Source organism: Protomyctophum bolini (genome assembly GCF_963924005.1).
Source record: "Protomyctophum bolini genome assembly, chromosome: 21".
In the NCBI taxonomy this organism is placed as follows: domain Eukaryota; kingdom Metazoa; phylum Chordata; class Actinopteri; order Myctophiformes; family Myctophidae; genus Protomyctophum; species Protomyctophum bolini.
The window spans coordinates 8,215,665-8,237,049 of NC_137882.1; the positions used below are offsets into that span (position 1 = coordinate 8,215,665).

The 21,385-nt window shown below is 45.2% G+C and overlaps 1 protein-coding gene across 6 annotated transcripts in view; it reads right to left on the reverse strand.

Moving 5' to 3' along the window:
• Positions 1–880: 880 nt before the first annotated feature.
• Positions 881–21,385, reverse strand: part of csrnp1b (cysteine-serine-rich nuclear protein 1b) — a 110,103-nt gene continuing 89,598 nt past the window's right edge. The window contains exons 1-6 of one of the 6 annotated variants that reach the window (XR_013966159.1): positions 17,879–18,220; positions 8,868–9,066; positions 5,998–6,260; positions 4,973–5,272; positions 2,013–4,296; positions 881–1,966 (exon numbers count right to left, since the gene is read on the reverse strand). Coding sequence is in view for 3 of the 6 variants with exons in the window: in XM_080793935.1 (XP_080650061.1) it covers positions 3,286–4,296; positions 4,973–5,272; positions 5,998–6,260; positions 8,868–9,048 (1,755 nt within the window). In the remaining 3 variants the exon portion in view is untranslated. Of the gene's footprint in view, positions 4,297–4,972; positions 5,273–5,997; positions 6,261–7,774; positions 8,323–8,867; positions 9,067–17,878; positions 18,221–21,385 lie in introns of those variants that run through there. The other 5 variants (XR_013966160.1, XR_013966161.1, XM_080793935.1 and 2 more) reach the window with 5 other exon arrangements.

A 21,385-nucleotide genomic window follows, 5' to 3' on the forward strand; every position in this document is an offset into this window, starting at 1 on the left:
GCAAATGGCATGGTAGACAATTGACCATAAATCTCACGAATGTAAAATAAAACAGCAAAATATGCATAATTACTTATTCCCAGAGATGAAACATGTAAGATAAACTCACAGACAAAGCTTCTTCAAGGCTCAAAACAGGTGGATGGCAAGAGATTCAATATTCTGTATCTGTAGAACATACTGTGTGTTTTCTCAAAACAATGGCTGACCAGGAAGTAAAGGCCTTGTGACATGTGATCACAACTGCCAATAAGAACACAGGGAAACTAGAACACATTAGCTGACAGCAGTCTTCAAAGCAACCACTAGATGATGCTAAATACTCTTTTCCGTCAAGAGGCATGACAGTGGGCTATAGCCCATATCGTACGGCATACTATAGCGCGCGGTTTTTCATCATTTTTGAGGATTTGACAATATTGAAAAAATGAAAAAAACGATGGGTTATATTGAAGCGTGCACCTACACACACACAGGCGCACATGCGTATGCACACCTGGACCTGTAAATGAACAACACAAAAACTAAGGCACTGGTGTCGGACTTCTGGTTTACCGGAACGGGGTTCAACTCCCTGCAGTGCCCTGCTCAATGTGTTGTATTTACCGGAAAGGATGGGAAACATTAGCAAATTGCGGAGTGTTAAAAAAAAAACGATGGGTTATAGCCCATGTTTTTTGAAAAATTGCGGAAATTGCGGAATTTTGAGTTTTTTTTGAAAAATTGCGAAAACGATTTTTTTATAATAAATCTTTTTTTCCGCAATTTCGCAATTTTTCCAAAAAAAAATCAAAATTTCGACAAATTTCGACAAACAATTTCAACAAATGAGGCAGATGAGATTTTATGAACAAAAGAAGAAAAAACAGTCAAGCATCAATACATTATTCCTTTTTTATTTGGAGGGACAAGCTGTCAAAATGGCTTGAATGAAAGAAACTGTTTTTGAACGGTAAGTTAAAGTGTGAATATGTAAAAAATAAAGCAGCTTTGTTTGCTCTGCAGTACCATTAAAGCAGAAATATGTACAACACAAAAGGCAAAAATGTAAGACACATTCTTTGAAAAGAATACAAAAAAGAAGCCGTAATACATTACATTGATAAACACTCACTGTTGCCGTTTCTTCATGAGAATTGATGTTTTATACAAGAGAAAAGAGAAATGTTTTTTTTACGTGTCCCCTTCTATGGCGTAAGAATATAGAGGTGAATTTCAAAGAAATCAAAAAGGCAAAAAGCAGGTAATACATTTCCAATGTGCTGCTCTGCACTTTTTCAATGTATACAATAAATCGGAATATTATTTTTTTTTTAACAAATGGGACCTGCATGCATAACTCCTATACGGTCCAGAGTGGCTGTAGAAACAGCTGTAGAAAGGGTGAGATATGTACATAACGTGTCCCTCGTTTTCACACCGGCGTCAGGAGAATCGCCATTTAAAAAAGGTTTTGATAGGTTTGATACTTGATGAGGCAACTCATTCAGATTGTTTTTGCATGTGATAAAAACTGTATAATATATGCAATTTTTACCCACGAACAACTTCAAACTAAGCGTGAGCTATAGGTCACAACCTTCCCAAAAATGATGAGTACAATCAAATTGATCTTTTCAATTCATTTAGTTTTAGTGGCATTTTGCTAATATAATCTAACCATTAGACTGGCTATGAAAAATACTTCAGAATGCTAGACAGCAATTTAGCCTTCATAAGTATACATTTATCTATAATTCATATATTACAAAGATTATTTCTTTCCCGGAATTGAAAATGACTAAATTTTCTTTTAATAAAATAATTTTGTCAGCGATTAGGATTTATTTCTTCAACCTACATAAATTAGTTACAAAATATTAGTGTAATCTTCTATGGTGACATTAGGCAGCGATACAACAGACCGATAATTTAGTTTCAGCACAAAAAGGTTGATTCCACAGTTTTCAATTCAAAAGTAGATGCACTGTGTGCGCGCGCGCGCACACACACACACACACACACACACACACACACACACACACACACACACACACACACACTGGAGGACATGTCTCCCCTGATGAACAGGCACATCCAGTAAACTTCACAACAGCCCATTTTATTGCCAAACTGTCCTAAATTAAATAACTAGTGAAATAACATAATAAGTTACCCAAAAAGTGTTAAAAGTATAACAGAATAGATATTAAATACTAATATTTTTGCTGGACTTGTGGTCCCATTTCCCATAACAATGTCGTGAAGGGACAGGGAGGAAAGATTGCACTTTCAGGTGAAGAATACCAAACCACAGTGCTGCTAGAATGAAAGTAGACTATCAGAAATAAATAAAACTCATAATAGGAAATAATTTAAAAATGAATATAGATAATACAGTTACAGCCTTTTCTTGCTTGTTGCCTTGTTATGAGCATTATTCCTCAGAAAATGCCAGGTAATGTAACTCATAAATAAGAAGCTCCATAATTTAGTTTTACCGTTGAATCGACCCCATAGAACCAAAACTCTGCCTATTTATACAGAACTATTTTCACAGATAAAGTGCAGATCAAGGAGCTTTGAGAGGGATTTTTTGTTGTTGTTGTACCATACAAGACTCTTGGGAGAGAAAAGAAAAAGAAAATAGAATCAGGGGCTGTCCCATAGCTTCATTGATACAACACAGGGAGGACGCAACACCTCAAGTCACGCGGGACTAAATATCAAAGTCCAAAGAGAAGTCCAAAGAGAGCTCATCATGAACATGACTATGTTGTGGGTATTGTAGAAAGGCAAAAACCTTATCCATCACAGCAATGGTCACCATGCATTGCCTCCAAAATCTAGCAAGCTTGAAAAAAATTCCTGAGGTGCACATTCAGCTGTGTTAAGCTTCCCTAGTATCCCTACCTTGCCCCAATAAAGTTTAATGCTTGCTCAGTGTTTTGTTATTTTAGGGGTTGAACTTCTAGGTTCGGTTAATTGTACTATTTTCTTAGGAATTGAGAACCATCATTGGTTTACACGGGCTATGGTAAGGTGGTTCAATTGTGCCAGATTTCTTTTAGTTTTACTTCACTTTCACTGAAACACTAGTTGCCATTTCACGCAGCAATAATTCCCCCAACAGCTTTACTAACATTTTGAAGGCAAGTCTGGAATTCTAAACATTAAATAGGCAAGAGGGCAATCACAGCTTCCTCCAACATCAAATCCATTAGCAATGACATCTTATGTGCATGTACAGCTCCCCCCAAACCCCAAGTAATTGTATTACACTGTCCACAGCATTAGCATGCTGCATTAAACTTTGACTGATTCCATCACAGACAACTTCATGGCTTCCTCCAACAGCTGATTGTCTGTAAAAGCGGCGGGGGGTTCTGGGACGGATTCCGAGAGGCCAATCAGAGACTCCAGAAGGCAGGTCCCGGGGTCACCGGCCTGAGGCTGGCTGGGGTAGCTGGGCAACTGAAACTGGAAGAAATTGTCCATGTGTTCGTACTCCTTGAGGGAGTTGTAGAGCGAGCTGGGACCCAGGCAGGGGAATCCGTCGAAGAACTCCAGGTCGGACTCCGACGAGAGGCTCAGATCCATGTTGTAGCTCTCTGAGCGGTCGATGGAAGGCGACGGCGTGTGCGGCACGCTACCGCTGTGGAACAGGGCGTTGCCCTGGTTGGCGTTCTCGTCCAGCAGTTCCGAGTTGGCCGTGGCCCGATTGTCTGTGTGACCGTCCACCGAGTCCAGCAGATTGTCTGTGTGACCGTCCACCGGGTCCAGCAGCGCAGCGCCCATGTTGTCGTTCTCGTCCGGGAAGTCCACCATGCTAAAGCTACCGTATGGAATCGCCGATGGCGGCTGGTGCTGCTCTCGCCGTTGCTCTGTGCAACAGGCGCCTTTAGCGTTGACGTTCCCATCCCCGATCCGGTCCTCATTGTCCACGTCACAGAAGCTCAGAATGCGGCTCAGACCTTTCTCGCCGACATCCGCGCTCCCGCAACCCACTGCGTCGCAGTCCTCGCTTTGACCCGAGGAGTCCGATGAAGAGTCGGTCATGTCGCTGCTGCAGCTGTTCTCTCCGGCCGACGCCAGCTCCGTGCTGAAGGGGAAGGAGGGGATGGAGGCCTCTTCCTCCTCCTCTTCCTCCTCCTCCTCCTCCGGGCTGGAGTGCTCCTCCAGCCTCCGGTCCAGCTCCAGCTTCATGATGGTGTGTATGTAGTGCGTCTGCACGCGGCTGGAGTTGAACTCGATGCGGCCCTCCGTGTTGCAGCAGCCGTCTTTGGTACAGCCACAGGGGAACGAGGAATGGTCCATCTGAGAGAGAGAGAGACGGGGACAGAGAGAGAGAGACAGGTGGTTTTGTTAACAATCCATTAACACCTGAGGTCGATTCTACAAAATGCTTTCTAAATCAGTGGTGCTCACAATTGCCAGATTTTTCAGAAATGTTCAAAAAATAGCATAGATTGTACAAGCTCAACGCAAAAACCTAAAATTACACAATAGATGCTTTCCTGGTTTTAATTTGTTAATGTCAAAATAGTAGACAGTGATGTAAATAGGCTTTAAATGTAATGGGTTCCGAGACCCAGGGGTTGTCTTTTAGATGGGTCCCAGGGAACTTTTATGAGTCCTACTTCAACGTTAGATTGAGTAAAGTATTGCTGTACTCAATTGACTACAGTATTGCCCCAGAGGGTGACATGATTGCGTCCTTTCTCAATTTAGTGAGTCTAAAGCCCTAACCACACCAAAGGGTCACCATGCAACTCCTTGGGTCCAAACGGTTGCAAGGAGTTAATGCTAAAACCATCTTGACCCTTTGGTTTGGTTTGGGCCATTGAATTCCATGCGTTGAATGGTGTGGTTAGGGCTTAAGGATGCAGGCTATTTGCATCACTGGAGACATACTGCGGCATCCTCTAATGTCGGTTCTGACTTCCAAATCAGCGGTTGTATATATGCAGCGTTATGGGGATGAGCATCATACCTGACACTTGATGCCCGCCAGGTTGCAGCTGCACGTCTCTGGCTCGCAGAAGCCTTGGCAGTCGCAGCCGCAGTTCTCGCGGGAGAGCCGCAGCTCGTGGAGCTGCCGCTTCTCCTCCTTGTCGATCTTCTTGACGCCGGCCGCCTTGAGGAGCGCGTGCCGCTGCTTGGACGGATACGGGTGCAGGAAGGAGCTGTCGTCCAGGCTGGCCACCTTGCCGAGGTCCACGGCGTCCTCTGGGATATCGGCCAGCGTCAGCCTCTCCGCCTCCTCGCTGTCCTGCGTTCCGTTCATGGTCAGCTGGACACGAAGGACACATGAATTTTATTTAATTTGGGTCTATAAAACGTAGATTTCACACAGGACAGGACAGGTTCTTTGGAACTTCCAAAACAGAATTCAAAAACTGTTTATTTATAGAGCAGTGGAACTCATTGTCGGTAAATGTTAAACAAATCAAAAGCTAAATACTATAATAGTGTAATTTAGATTTAGACTGATGAGTGTCAGGTGTTGTTGGTATGAATACTGTATGTTGTTTTATGGACCCTAGCCCTAAGAAGACTAGCGACTGTGGCAGAAGAACAACAGAATAGAAAAGGTGTGCGAGCTTTAACCCCATATAAGACCAGAGGCCGATTCTACAATTAATGCCCTGCTAAATGTAGTTTTCAAGTTGTCAAGGATAATAGAATTTTGTGGGTCCTTGAAACTTGATTATTTTTTAGATGGGGGTGTGTTTGGCCACGGACTCCCATCTGAAAATGTTTCAAGATTTTTCTTTAAGAAACAGGCGCTATGAACTTGTAGGTCTGCTATTTTTGAAAAATCGTGAAAATGCGGCACAAAATATATTATATATCAATATATTATACGTTTTTTTAATTTTGACGCCAGGCCTAAATGGGTTGATGGGTGAAAGCCTTTTCCCACTGGATAGAAATGTTTGACTGTACTGTACTGTTTTTTTTACTGTCTAATAAACTATTCAATGGCGCTCCGGCGGCATGACGCTCCGAGCTCACCTTCAGCTTGAGAGCGTCCAGCTTCTCCTCGCGGAGCCGCGTGAGAATCTTCTCCCGGCGGAGTTGCCGCTGCTCCACGGCAAACTCGTCCAGGGTGTAGGAGCGCAGGGCGCTGTGCCGCTGCGTCATGCCCAGGGAGCAGCCCCCTCGGCTGGGCACGCTGGTGAAGCCCTGGCACCGCGGGAAGAAGCACACCGTCACCCGGTCGAAGGTCACGTTGTTGCCCTGGCGGGCCCTCTTGGCCGTCTTCAGGATGGACGTGACTGTGGGACGGAGAGATGGACAATGAGACGCATTGGAAACACTGGTGGTCAGGACATTTGTAACGGGTGCTCGAACAAGAGATAAACTGAAGAGAGGTAGTCTGCACGCCGTTTTGAATGCTCCCAAAATAATTAATTACTAAAAGTTGTAAAAAGAAACACACACACACACACACAATGTTGCGGCATATGTGGCCTAGAGCATTCAAAACGGTGTGTAGACTTCCTCCTTCTCTTCAGGCATAAGAAACACACCAAACAGCCCCATCTGATCAGTGAGTGTTGGCAAATAATGTTCGCCAGTCGTCCGTTGGGCTCGAGTAGTTTTCACTTTTGTCACTAGGGGGCAGTGTGGGACAAGCAACGAGTCGCCTCTCGCCCTTCGACTTCAGCCAAGCCTCATCATGAACCCCAATTACAAGAAATCATAATGCAAGACTCTTGGAACACCTGTTGCATCCAGCAGAGTCAAAATCCATTCCGTCTTCTGGTTACCATCCCCCCCCCCCCCCCCACTCCTGCGTGACAAACAACCACCCAGTCCAGGAATTTCCCCATGCTGGCCAGCAGAATGAAGGTAGCAGATCCAGCCAGGATCACAAACTAGTGCGTACATGTTTTGGAGGGCTGTGGCTTCCGGAAAATGCAGAGGGGTGGGGGGGGCAAGCACAGCATCAATTCTCAGAATGGGGATGAACGTTGCCCATCTTATCCCCCCCCCCCCCACACACACACAAACAGCACCAGACCACCTGAGTTACCAGCAAGAGTCAAAAGGTCCTTCCTCTGCTAAAACCATTCAGGGACCACAGAGGCGGCCCATTTGTCTGTGCGCAGACACCATAGTATACAATAAAACCACATGGGGATCAAAGTGGAACCATATGTGGGAACGAGCCCAACAGTTTATCCAGTTTTTATTATAAATTCCACCTCTTCCGCACAGGAATATTCAACATGACTTTTGAGCCTTGCTTAACCCATTCTGACCGGGCACCCGTTTTGGTGTTGGCATCATGTTATGCTTTACCTATTGAAAAATAGCAGATCTACAAGCTCATATCGCGCCACCGAGTGGCGCGATACGAGCTTGTAGGTCTGCTATTTTTGAAAAATTAGAAGAACGACTGACATTTTTAGAATCTGATCTCAGGTCAGAATGGGTTGATCAGACCAGTGTGTGTCCAGTGGAAACCTCGTATGAATCTGATCTCAGGTCAGAATGGGTTAAAGGCAAGCAGAAAGGAACTTTCCTCTGCGTAAGCTGCCAGCTCACCGATGCTTATCTTGTGGACGGAAGATAGATAACCGTGTACCCACATGTGTTGTGCATTACTTCAGGATCTTAGCGGGAAAACCGAGCCCGGAGGAAGTTTGCGTATACCGTATGCTGTTTTTGGCTACTGCACTTCACATGGTGAAAGCAGCCGCCGTGCAACAACAAGCGCCTCACGCCACTGCCCTCCAGAATCAGGCGGGGGGGGGGGGGGGGGGGTCAAGGACGGGAGACAAACCTGATCAGTGTAGATCAGAGGGAGAGAGAGAACAGACCTCCCTCGCCAGTAGGCAGGCTTTAACGTGGTCTTGTCTGCCGCCCCTCTCATCCGCCACAGACAGACAATAGTCTTGTTTGTCCCCGCATCTGCTGCCGCAGGTAATACAGATGAGACAAACTGAGACCCTTTCAGTCTTGCATCCATCATATCCAGTCAGGCTTATGACACCTGCAGAAGACAAATGACACTCTCCTCCGCAGCCTCTTAATGGGATAGCCTTGCTCCTGTTTTTTCCCCATCCCCTCCCGGCAAGCACAACGACTTTCTCTCCAACACAAACACCGGATTATAATGGTCCACACAATCCTCCATCTTCCTCAATGTTCCGACATGCCTTCTTTTCCTCATGGCTCTATCCGCCTCCTTCACCCGGTCTCTTCCAGCACCTGTGCTGGGTGCGTGCCCATGCCCTACAACAAGGCTCTGTGTGTTCCCAGGCTATGGCACCCTGCCCACACTTCTCCGCCTGGCTCCCTGCCTCTGCCATCCTGGGAACCTCACAACTGTTTGCCCCGTCTTCCAGTACTTCTACTCTTATGAATATCACCCCCCCCCCCCCCCCAAATCCCCTGAAGGGACAGCAGAGAGTCAAAAGAAGGGCCAAAAACAGAAACGCATCCAACGGCGGCTCGACGGCACATCTCTGCCGGGGAAAAAAAGGTCAAGGCTTCGCCTGTGGCGTCTCTGGAGTTCCGGGTGAGTCGGGGCCAAGGTGCAACATTCTCCACATAATGAGATTAGCGCTTCAGCGGCTTCAGTGCCAGAAATCAAAAGGGGAATTCATTGCACACGTCTGAAATAATTTTGGGTGAAGTGTTTTATATGCTGCCAGTTGGCCGAGTCCCTTAAAACTCCCTGACGGTTTATACGTTTGATATCAGAGCTTTTTCCCCGAATTGATGGAGCAGTAAAGATAACCCCGCCCCCCCAATGACATAAGAGCAAGAATTACTGTGAATATGCTCATTGGGAGACAGATGCACAAAGTGCTCATCCTAACCCTCTTACTATGATTCTGTGTAGGAGGCGTGAGAGCAGTCAGAGCACTCACCATTAAAACTTGTGGCTGGAGAGCTGGGGTTGCTGGGCGTAGAATCCAAGGTGTCGGAGTAGCAGCTCTCGCCCTCCGAGTCCCAGCCCGAGTAGGCAGAGGAGGAGAGGGAGGGCGAGGGCGAGGAGTAGCAGGGGTCCTCATCCACCTCCTCAAACTTCCTCTTCAGAAGCCCACTCATGGTGTCGACACAGGCAGTCTGTGGAACACACAGGGAGGGTGAGGAGGGGAGGGGAGGGGTTATTAGCATGTTCCCTCATCAACATCATTTGCATCCCATTACTTCCCCCACCGTTCACATTTGAACATCGCTAATGATGGCGCGATGACGCCCCGCGAACAACAGAAATGCCTCGTGGGTTAACGCCATTAACCCGCCGTCACGATGTCAAACATACAATTAATAAATGTTATCAATGAATAAACAATAGCTATGCTTTGAATGGAAACACCTCTTTGGCATAGATTTTTTATTAAGCAAAACTTTTGGTTGCAACCATCTGCCTGCCTGAAATAGAGCAAGTTCTTTGCTGAATACAAGCCAGTTCTGTGCTTGGCCATGTGAGACCGTACGCAGGCCATCTCATGCTGCACTCAGCTGAGAGGGGGGGGGGCAGGCATGGCACAGGAAGCAATCAATCAGGCCTACTCGCATAAGTCAACAATTACTGGACCCTTCACCCACTTCCAAATCACATCAGCTCAGCAAAAGCATTGATCAGAGCTGCACAGTAAAATCGGAAGTGTCAATTTAACTCTTTCTTGAGGTCAATCTTTTTTGTTAAATAATACTCAACATATTTCTGTGGAAGGAGCAACAAACAAAAATGACTATTATTATCGGACTGTGTTAGATGTTTCATGGTTCAAACCGTTCCCTCCCTGTGGTCGGCTTTCACAGATCCAAAAGCAGTTTGTAATATGTTTACATGGCTGTAATATGTTTACATGGCTCACGTAGCAAACACTGAAGAACCTGAGCGAGCATGCTTCACATGGTTTGTTATGCGGCTCCTGTTTATCTAAGCTGCTGCTTCAGCGATAAAAACAATCAATTCTTTGAGTGAGAGAGAGAGAGAGGGAGGGAGGGGGTGGGGGGAGCAGTGGAGTGTTAAGAGAGATGGAATGTGAGTGAGAGAGAGAGACAGAAAGTTGCAGAACGGTCACCAGTCACGTGTCGAAAATAGCCAATCAACAAAATGTGTAGGCTATTTTCAGTGAGTGACTAGGGAGATGCTGCTGATGCTGTGTTATCCTTGTTAAAAGGCTTAATAATAATGAGATAATAAAACTTTATTTATATAGAACCTTTCAAAATCGCATAAGTGCTTTACATAAACAAACAGCAGAAAAAAATACAATAAACAGCTAAATGTAATAAGCAGCAGGGAAAAAACTCAATGAACAGAGATTGGCAGTTGCGATCCTTCTTCACTAAACTGCCGTATGATAACATTATGTGTATTCTGTGCGTGGTTCCTGGACATTTCAGGTCCCTGCACACATTTCTTGCTGCGTTTTTCCGCCGTTTTCCGAAAAACGCACCCAGAGTGCAACCATCGTTAATGCCGCTTTACAGACCAAGGAAGGATGCATGCGTGTGCGTGTGTGTCGTGACTGCAGATTGGGCATCACCACAGTCGTGGGATGAGCTCCTGCTAAACTTACAAACAGCAGCGATGGGAAGGAAGGAAGGAAGGAAGGAAGGAAAGGAAGGAAGGAGAGGCATGGAAACGGCAGCGCCGGGCTCGGCTCCAGCCATACACTCCCTTCAGTGATGTACTGTACTGTACTGTACAGGCCAGGGAGATGAGGAAGACTTTGCTCATAATAAAGAAATAGGTTCGTTCAAGCGACTGTTCAGCCTGCACTGCATGCATTCATCAGTCTCCTCCTGTAACACTGTTCAGCCTGCACTGCATGCATTCATCAGTCTCCTCCTGTAACACGGCCAAATCCTTATCTAGCAACTGCTTCCCAAAACTGTGCAGCTTTAAAAAGGTAAACGCAACTGCGATCACTCACTCTTATTTTAGATTTTCTTTTTTTGGGTGAGCTTATAGTCGGTGTTCTTCGGGACAGATACAGGTTTTGGAAACATATTAATCCAGATAGGGAAACTGCTCAGCAGCATTTGACACGTTGGCAAGCGAGCACACCTGTGCACTCGGGTATGATTTTCAAAATCTGTCAATCGTATACAGTTTAGGCATTTAGCAGATGCTCTTATCCAGAGAGACCCGCAGTAAGCATGAACTCTTCTCAATAAACGCTGGGGGACATTTTAAAATATTATTGAGTGCAAAGAGATCAATGCAGCGCTTCAAAGAAACTTGCGTTATCAGGTCAAAAAACAAACCTAGCATCTGTCTAAACAAGATGCTATCTATTTAACATTCTTAGCATTTGTGACCAAGCAAAACTAACGTGAATAACAAAAAAATATGTAAGTCCACAAATTATAACTAGCAAGTATAGGCAGGGTTAGCCAAGTATTCCCACACCAGTCCAGGATCTTCTACATTAGACCGATTATCTAGTAATCATCCGAGTTGTGCCATGAATGTTATCCGATGCGTAGAAGCACACACACACACACACACACACAAGCCAACAGGCTAAACTGTCACAACAACCTCCTGGCAGACGGTGCCAAAAGCAAGGTGTGCCACGCAGATGCAAGAGCGATCGTACAATCACTTTCAAGGAACTCCGTATTCCATGTGTGGCCTGGATGGATGCATGTCTTGGCTTATCTGACTGTTATGCAAGTGTCAGCACAAGGGAGGAAAAAAGGGGAGGGAGGAAAAGGGGGGTAATTTTGTATGAAGACGAGTGCTCTATGTGACAAGCACAGCAGCAGAGAAGACAAAGTCAAGGGCAGGAGGCTGACCTCTTTGTTTGTACAGGCAGCACGGGTATAGCTTCAGAGCTATATGGGGTTTATTGTTGCGAGAGAGATATTCTTGTCCTAGAGCATGTATGATGAATGGATCACCTTGCGATAGGTCATGCTAGAGTACGGCATCATTGTAGCCGACAAAAAGGCTACTCCGTCTTCCAACACCGATGTAGCCTGCTTGACGCCATAAACTAAGCTCATCAGTTCCTAGTACGGCACCGATCCCATCAGGAAAGCAATGGTGCTGATCGTCGTCCGTCGACTTGCTTGACCCGAGAAATAATCTCTTAACCCATTCTGACCTGAGATCAGATTCATACGAGGTTTCCACTGGACACACACTGGTCTGATGAACCCATTCTGACCTGAGATCAGATTCTAAAATGTCAGTCGCTCTTCGATTTAAAAAAAAATAGCAGACCTACAAGCTAGTAGCGCGCGCTATGAGCTTGTAGATCTGCTATTTTTCAATAGCTAAAGCATAACATGATGCTAAACACCAAAATGGGTTCCCGTTCAGAATGGGTTAAAACCACTCTCTCTCCACCCTCCCACCTGTCCAGTACGACGGGATTTGCATTGAGCTGATTTTGGGAACACCGCTGGGCGCTGCATCTGTTGCATATCTAGCCCACTTGACACATTGTCCAGTCGAAACAGTACACTATACAAGCATCTACAAAGATAAGGAGAAAAGGAGTCTCACCTTACCCCTCCCCGACACAAACACAGTGTATAACCCCCACCCTCAAAAAAATGAAAACAAAGCAGTGAGGGGTCCCCAAGGGAGTACATAGCGCCAGCTAAGCAAAGTCTTTTTAATTAAAAGCTGCAGTGAGGCAGAAGGGGAGGAGAGGGAGGGAGACCCAGAGAGAGAGAGAAAGAGAGAGAGGGGCCACTGGTGTCAAAAGTGGGTCATTGTCTTGTAAACTGCAGTCTACCTGACACATTGATTTGTTAATCCTGTTCAACGGGCAGAAACAATGGTGAAGAGGTTAATCCCGGTGAGGGAGACAGCTCGTAGTCAATCTGGAGTTTCTCAGGCTCACCCGGCCACTGCACCCACACAAGAATGATGTGAAGGAAGGGAACGGGGAGTGAAAGGGGAAAGAAGACGCCAACTAGCAACAGTACAAGGGCTTATTTGTAAAAGGGCAAGAGGGGGGAAAAAATAAATGAAGAGACCAAAATAAAAGACAAAGGGGGAAAAAAAGAGGACTTCACATGCAGCCTCCCAAGAAAGAAGCACAGTCTGTGTACTGTACGCCTGATCTTAAACAGAGTGGATGTGATCGGACAAGCGAGCCAGAGAGAGAGAGAGAGAGAGGGAGAGAAAGCACAGCGTGTTTTCCCTGCACACTAAATTATGCATCACTGTCATTCCATCAACCACACACAGGCAGGAAGATAAAGGACGCATCCGCCGAGGTGCTCCCCAACCAGTTGTCACCGAGAAGCAAAGATAAATCTCTGGCAATGGAGAGACAGACAGACAGGGGGGGTTTGTCATCAGAAGCACTGCTCAGCTCCAGTCAGATGCACGACTAATCGACTATGTTCATTTGAATAAGAAAAAATATATACCATGCGTGCATCCATCGATACAGCACATGCTGCAAAACAAGACTTCTGAATGCCAGTTCAGCTCCATTTTGCCTACGGACAAATCCCTAAGTTACAGACTCCTCTCTAATTCTGGTAAGAAGTTTAGTGGGAAACCCAAGAGAATGAATAGAAATACATTACATATGCCATGCCATCTCTCGCAATAATCACTTTCATCTGATGGGTTGAGAAATGTTTTCACTTGTTTTTGAGAGAAGCAGAGTTGGCACTTGGCACAATATTAACAGAGATTAATTAATGAAGAACATTAACACTCGACATTTCATTAAAAAAGTTGCATTGCTCAAACTAAGGAACACAAAAATCCTATCCAGACATATACTGACGTCGCCAGCCAAGCCTGTCTAAACTGGCCTATTTGCCACGCTCACGCAGAAAGGCCAAGTCATGGTTGACTTTGACCCCATACACTGCCTGTCCAGCCCCTGTGCAGCTGATAACTCTGTGGGTGGGTGTGTTTGAGAGGCTAAACTAACTCAATCAATCTGCCAAGAATATTTGCATACAAGTGGCTCTGAATGACTGGCCGACTCAAGTCTTGAGCGCTCATCCTGAGAGTCCTTTGCGTGTGTGTGTGGATATGTGTGTGTGTGTGTGTGTGTGTGTGTGTGGATATGTGCCTGGGCAAGCAGGTTTCCTCGAGGCACTCTTACAACTCTTGTCACAAAGAAGAGAAAGAATGTAATTGATTACATACGTTTGACGCAGGGCTGACACCTACATAGAAACACGCTCGCTTGCACACCCATTGGTTCCAAAACTGGGGGTCCCCAAATTTATTTTGGGGGGGGCGGGTCTTCTGCAGTCAAAGTTGTTATCAGGTGTTTTTGATATAAAATGAGTGGGTGGTGCATGCAGGGGTCCCTTTTATAGGCTACAGACATTGCCTATGTCACACAGGTCACACGCCTGACCACTGGCGCGTGACGTTTTCGTAGGAGTCAGTGGCCTATAAATTAGCGTTTATTTATTTTTACTAGCATTTATTTATGTTTAATCTAAAAGCTCACAAGTTGAGTTGTTTGGGATCGCCAATTTTTGTTGAGCAAAATGGGCATTAGGAAAACACTCCACCTGCTGGCACAGCTGAGCCAAGGGAGAGAGAGAGAGGGCTTTAGTTTCCACCCCATCCTCTGCGTGTGAGTTAGTTTGTTGTTCTCACTCCAGAGAGAGAGAGAGAGAGAGAGAGAGAGAGAGAGAGAGAGAGAGAGAGAGAGAGAGACGAACAGCGTTCGATGTGGCCGTGCCACAGAAAACATTCCGTTCCCGTGGCCCGACCCGGTTCGCGCGCCAATTCCAAAAAGCAGGAGGGAGAGGAGAGAGGTGGTGGGAAGGGAAGAGGGAGGGAGGGACCGCACAAAACAAATAAATAATGTCATGTCTCGCAAGCCGCAGGAATTCCATTCTGGCAGCGCCGCTTGTCTCTCACTGACTGTAATAGCGGGAGAAGATTCAGAACACGGGCTCTATCTAATCCAGATGTGTTTTCTACTGCTAACCACTGGAAAGCACCTCTCTGCCATTAGGCGCGCAGCCGGCTTGCCTTCATCCACACTAGTACACCTGACAGGGTATTAACGTGCACAAACTGTACTGCACATGGACCTCACATGCTCGCCCTATTGTCATTAATCTGTTCTGTTAACTTGTGCAGGGCAGACGGACTTGGAACAACCAGGTGCTTGCCTTGCAAGTGGGGGGGAAAGTATTCATATACTGCGAGTGATTTGGGATTGGTTTGTTGATACACACTGAGGTGACATCAGCATAATTCCCGAATTTTAGAATGGTTAAAAAAGCTGATAAAACTAAGAGACAAGAGTGGGAAGACAACCTGCGCTCAGACTGTTTTTGCTGCAAGCGATTATCTGCCCAATGTGTCATTTAGGCTATATGAATTTCTAACGTGACCACTCTGTGCAGGTCCGTGCATCTATTTCAGGGTAGAGATCATATTTATAGAAGCATAGATAGTCATCTGTGAGTGGTGTAGCAGTTATCTTCATTGCACTCAGGCGGATTTGCATGGTTGGAAACAATGTGTCTCAAAGAGGGGGGGGGGGGATATCAGTGCAATATCAGGATAGCTAGCACCTTTGAATTTAAGCATGTAAATCTTAGTTTGTTTGTGTGAAATACGTGAATGGTTTGATTGAAATGATGTGTGTGTGTGTGGCGCAGAGAGAGAGGAGTGTGGGGGGGAAAGGTCATGGGTCATGGGTTCAGGGGTCATGTTCCAGTCTAGGGCACTTGGTGGTACATCATAAGCTGTGTGGAATGTCAGGGGAAAGGCAGGACAAAGCAGATGGGAGCCCTGACTGTGCCGAGGGTCTGAGAGATGGGCAGCAAAACCCCTCCCACCACAACACATGCAAGAAGCTGCAGGGGGCCATTCCATGTGACCACTGACCAACATGAAACCAAGCACACGTACTGCAGTTCAACCTGGTTTGAACCGAGTGTCTCCCCTGGGGGGCTGGGGACAGAAGAACCTCGCTCTGAGCTTGATAACTGTTTGTGGGAGGAAGACACTGCTTCCTGCAGGTTGTGAAGCAAACACGCACAGTGTACAGGAAGTGGTCATTCCGTTAATCTATACTGTCTCTGACATCTGCCGGGGTTGGCTGGGGCAGGCAGGCAACACAAGGTTAAGGAGCAGGTTCTTGCAATAATATGCCGGAGCTCAATAAGCACTGCAGCCAGGCAGGCAGGAGCCATGGAATGGCATGAATCGATCCCTCTTCTAGACTAGACCATCAGTTATACTTAGTTGTTGTGCTCAGTAAATAGCAGATCTACAAGCTCACAACCCATCATCAATGTGAGGCGTTGTGAGCTTGTAGGGCTGCTATTTACGGCATGCAACACCAATGTGCATGCCGTGTAGCCTAAATCAGAATTAAAATAAAATGCTCTTGCACCAGAGAGCTTTACCTAAAAACTTGAAATTAGCAATACAAAAAAATAATGTTGGTACTGTAGCCTACAACATCCAGGAATATATCACAAACTAGCTGCCTAATAAGCTTGTGAAAGTAATATAAATAAATACATAAAACAAAATATACACTGAATAGCCAAATTAGCAACCCCAAACTGTGATTAAGAAACGGGGAAATAAATCAAATGCAAGAGCACAAACTACTGAAGATTATTCTGTAAAGTGTAAACAAAGGATCACTCATGTTGGCTCGCTGTAGGCCTAGTCTAATTCCGGAAAAACATAATTCCAAAACGGATCCGAGTGAGGTCGCACTAGAGACGATTGAATCGACACTCTCTGACTGTCACTCACTAAAACAGATAAAGCTTAGATCCAATACAGATCACTATCAACATAATTCACAAGAAAATGCTGTTTCAATAATAAACAATAGACAATAATATTCATATGGCAAATAGGCTAATAACAATAAGCAACTGCTCAAACAAGCATTTTAAATAAAATCAGTAAATCACAATGGCAAATCAACTTTAAACATTTGCATGTCAAAAACATATTTTTTTGCCCTATATGCACAATAGTTTCAATGTGAATAAATTGCAACCATACGTCCTTTTTAGATTACGACGTTTGTTTGAGGAGGAAACAGTAATGCGCAATAACATTCCATTACCTGGTGGAATGATTTAATGTGTCTGTATACAGAACAAACTGGCGTTAACCAATTGAATGGTTATAAATATCCGAGCTACTGTACACCGTCACCGACATAAAGTGTCATCATCAATGGCTCTTGGTGATTAATATTCAAATGACAGCACTTCTATCACCAGCTGTAGCGATATGCCTTCAGGAGGCGCACCGCACCACCACCCCTGATGTGGACAAGAACTCTACTCACACAAAAGCCTCATCAACAGAACAGTTCGAGGTAAATTAATTGATTGTTCTACCAACCAAACTAAGGGCACCGCGCGGTCATACAAATCCAAATCAACCCGTGAAGTTTGCGGGGAATAAATGTGATTGATCATGCTAGTGATCATATTTGCAGAGAGTCGTCAATCAATAAGAAATCAGAGAATCAACAAACGCTATCAACATTTTTTAATGGTCACCTGTGACCATTAAAAGTACTAAAACAACATATCTCCAGTCCAAACTAAAAAACAACAACGATCCGCGCTTGTAGCCGAAAATCTCAATTAAACGTCTGGTTTAAAGCATGACCGTCAAACATTACGCGTTTAACTGTTTTTAAAAACAAGTAGCCTGGCCATAGATGTAATTAGGCGAATAAGTCTATTGATTCAAAACAATGAAGCGTCAGTCAGTGTAAAAATGTCATCAACACAATTTGATAAATTACTAGCCTACAGTTTTTTTCTACTGTTGCGGCCGGTGACACGGGGAAAAGAACATCTACAAACTATTTGTCTTCTCTCCCCACCTCTGAGTGATAGGTTAAAGACATACAGTAATTCTGGCAATAACCGATAGCGCACTCTCCTCAGTCAGTATCAACTCTAGCCTACTCACCACGAATGCGCGTATCCGATCACCATCAGTGAAAATGCATCCCCCAGAAAAAAACTATAATAAAATAATAACATAAATCCAGGTGGAATAATTGTAGCCTTAATCCAAAATGCGCTTTTTATCCTCCTCTCATAGAAACTGGATGGTCGCTTTTGTCTCGTCTTGCTGTGGGAGCAGCGGAGCACCGTACCAGCTGAAGCGCCTCTCCTGTCTGACTGTAGCACTCGGCTCAGACGCGCAGCGTTTTTCGTCAGTGGAAATGGAAAACTCCCCTTCTCTGACTCTCTCTCTGGCGTCTGGTCTGACGCAGGCGGTGACACACACAGCCAGGGAGGCTAGCCTGCCCACGCTCACTGCTGCTTCCTGCCTTCCCAGCCAACTGGCTGACTGGCAGTATGTGTGTAATACATGTATCTTCCTATGATGACTATGACACTGTATACGTTTACCTTCACGCCCTGTCTGTTTGTTTGTATAAACCATACCCATGGTAATAGACTTACTATGACGTCATTTGACATTAGGCTTTGTTGGCAGGGGGGAAAGCCACTGGAAATAAACTTGTTTGTGTGTGACTGTAGTGTAGACTGGTTCTCAAACTTTTTCATGTCAAGGAGGACCCCCAAAATGATATGTATTTTGCAGAGTGACCCGAAAAGGTTTCGTGTCAGGGACCCCCAGAAGAGAAGATTCTAAATGATTAAAAATAAAAATAGCCAACATACCCGGTATATCAAATATGGATAAAGTGGTTCAATTCATTGTGATGCTGTCTATTAGGACAGTTTGCCTCCCCAAGGCAGGTGGAGCGAGATGAATTCGTGGCGGTGGCGACTCGCCACGACCTATTTTTTCCGCCATGGCGTATTCTTCATTTTCCGCCATGGCGAGTACAGAATCCGCCTTGGCGAGTACAGAATCCGCCGTGGCGACGACTCGCCACGACCTATTTTTTCCGCCATGGCGTATTCTTCATTTTCCGCCATGGCGAGTACAGAATCCGCCTTGGCGAGTACAGAATCCGCCGTGGCGAATCCGCCATTGTTCATTTTTTTTTTGCGTGCCCTGGTGCCGTGGTGCAGTCCTAGTAGTAGAATTCTCGGAATTATTTCATCCTCTGCTAGCGTAACGGCTAGCGCTCTCGCCCCTATAGTCAAGGCACCGTGCAGACACAGGTTCGATTCTTGCAAAAAGCAAACTATTTTTTTTTTAAAGTTCTTTTTTTACCCGTACATACAGTGTGTGTGTGTGCGTGCGTGCGTATACAGTGTGCGTGCGTGTATGCGTGCGTATACAGTGTGTGTGTGTGTGTGCGTGCGTGCTTCATCGTATTTATTATTATTATTATTATTATTATTAATATGCAGGTAATAATAATAAATACGATGAAGCACGCACGCACGCACGCGCACACACACACTGTATACGCACGCATACACGCACGCACACTGTATACGCACACACGCACACACACGGTATGTACGGGTAAAAAAATTACTTTAAAAAAAAAAATGTTTGCTTTTTGCAAGAATCGAACCTGTGTCTGCACGGTGCCTTGACTATAGGGGCGAGAGCGCTAGAGGGGATGGGGGGGGGGGTGAGTGACTCTCTCTCTCTCTCTCTCTCTTTCTTATAAACGTTGCGCGCACACACAAACATATAGACACACAGATCTCTGAATTATTTCATCCTCTGCTAGCGTAACGGCTAGCGCTCTCGCCCCTATAGTCAAGGCACCGTGCAGACACAGGTTCGATTCTTGCTAAAAGCAAACTTTTTTTTTTTAAAGTAATTTTTTTACCCGTACATACCGTGTGTGTGCGTGTGTGCGTATACAGTGTGCGTGCGTGTATGCGTGCGTATACAGTGTGTGTGTGCGCGTGCGTGCGTGCGTGCTTCATCGTATTTATTATTATTACCTGCATATTAATAATAATAATAATAATAATAATAAATACGATGAAGCACGCACGCACACACACACACACACTGTATACGCACGCATACACGCACGCACACTGTATACGCACGCACGCACACACACACACTGTATGTACGGGTAAAAAAAGAACTTAAAAAAAAAAAAAAGTTTGCTTTTTGCAAGAATCGAACCTGTGTCTGCACGGTGCCTTGACTATAGGGGCGAGAGCGCTAGCCGTTACGCTAGCAGAGGATGAAATAATTCCGAGAATTCTACTACTAGGACTGCACCACGGCACCAGGGCACGCAAAAAAAAAATAAACAATGGCGGATTCGCCACGGCGAATTCTGTACTCGCCAAGGCGGATTCTGTACTCGCCATGGCGGAAAATGAAGAATACGCCATGGCGGAAAAAATAGGTCGTGGCGAGTCGTCACCGCCACGAATTGATCTCGCTGTCTCTCCCCCAAGGACCCCTAGGGGGGTCCCCAGACTCCACTTTGAGAACCACTGCTGTAGTGCAAGTCGACCCATGGAGCATCAGTTGTCAGATAATATAATTTCCAATAATGACCTAGTAGGAGCCTAGGAGGAGGAGCTAGGTGCTGTGATGCCTGTTGCGTGTGGCTAATTTCCAGTTAAAGGGAAAACACACTGACTAAGCTGAATGTGAAATTATGAGTCACTGTTTCCCCAAAAACACGATAAAGAATGATACCGGTAGTCTAATCATGTGAAAGGAAAGTACAAGTGTAGAATCAAACACCAAACAAACTAAACTACCCATTTGATGTATCAGCTATCACACAAACAAATTGGTTTGTTAGTTTCACTAATGAGAGGATATTGATAATAGATCATCTGCAAGTGTGACCACCTTGAATATTTGGCTGACTTGTAAACTGGAGCTGATCTCTCAGACTCGGAGCCTAGTGTTGTTTATTGTCCTCAGAAGTCGTGTCAACAATGTCTCACTCACACCCCTTTCCCATCACACTCCACCCCTGAAGTCAACCCCTCCCGGGTATTTACAATTTTAGGAGGCCAAGCAGGGGAATGCACTGAGAGATGGTGTGCTTTCGTTGGACCCGAATGCAGAAGCACAGTGTCCCTGCCAATGTCAATACAGGTGTTCCCAGTGAGCAGGGCTTTGGGATGAGGTCTCCGAAAAGCTGTGTACATATTCTAAGTGTCCATTGCTAAGGGTGGGTTTGGCCCTTTTGTCACTATGGGCTGTTGGTCATTGTCATTAAGAGTTGCATTTACATGTGACAGTGAATTAATGGCTACAAACACATTCATGCATCATTAGCATCTTAATCACAGGTGTCGCACATGGTTACTTTCTGCATCATGCCAGTCATTTGCTTTGAGGGGGCTATGTACTAATAGATTTAATTAAAAAAAAAATCAAAAAACAAAAATAGTGAAAATAGCAGATTGCTTGTAGACCAGCTATTTTCACTAATTATGCATGACACCATTGTGCAACAGTATAAAATAGGGCTTCAGTGGTTAATTGATTTGTTGATATATTATTTAAAAAAATGCTTTGATTGAGTACAAAAAAAAGTACTCAATAGAA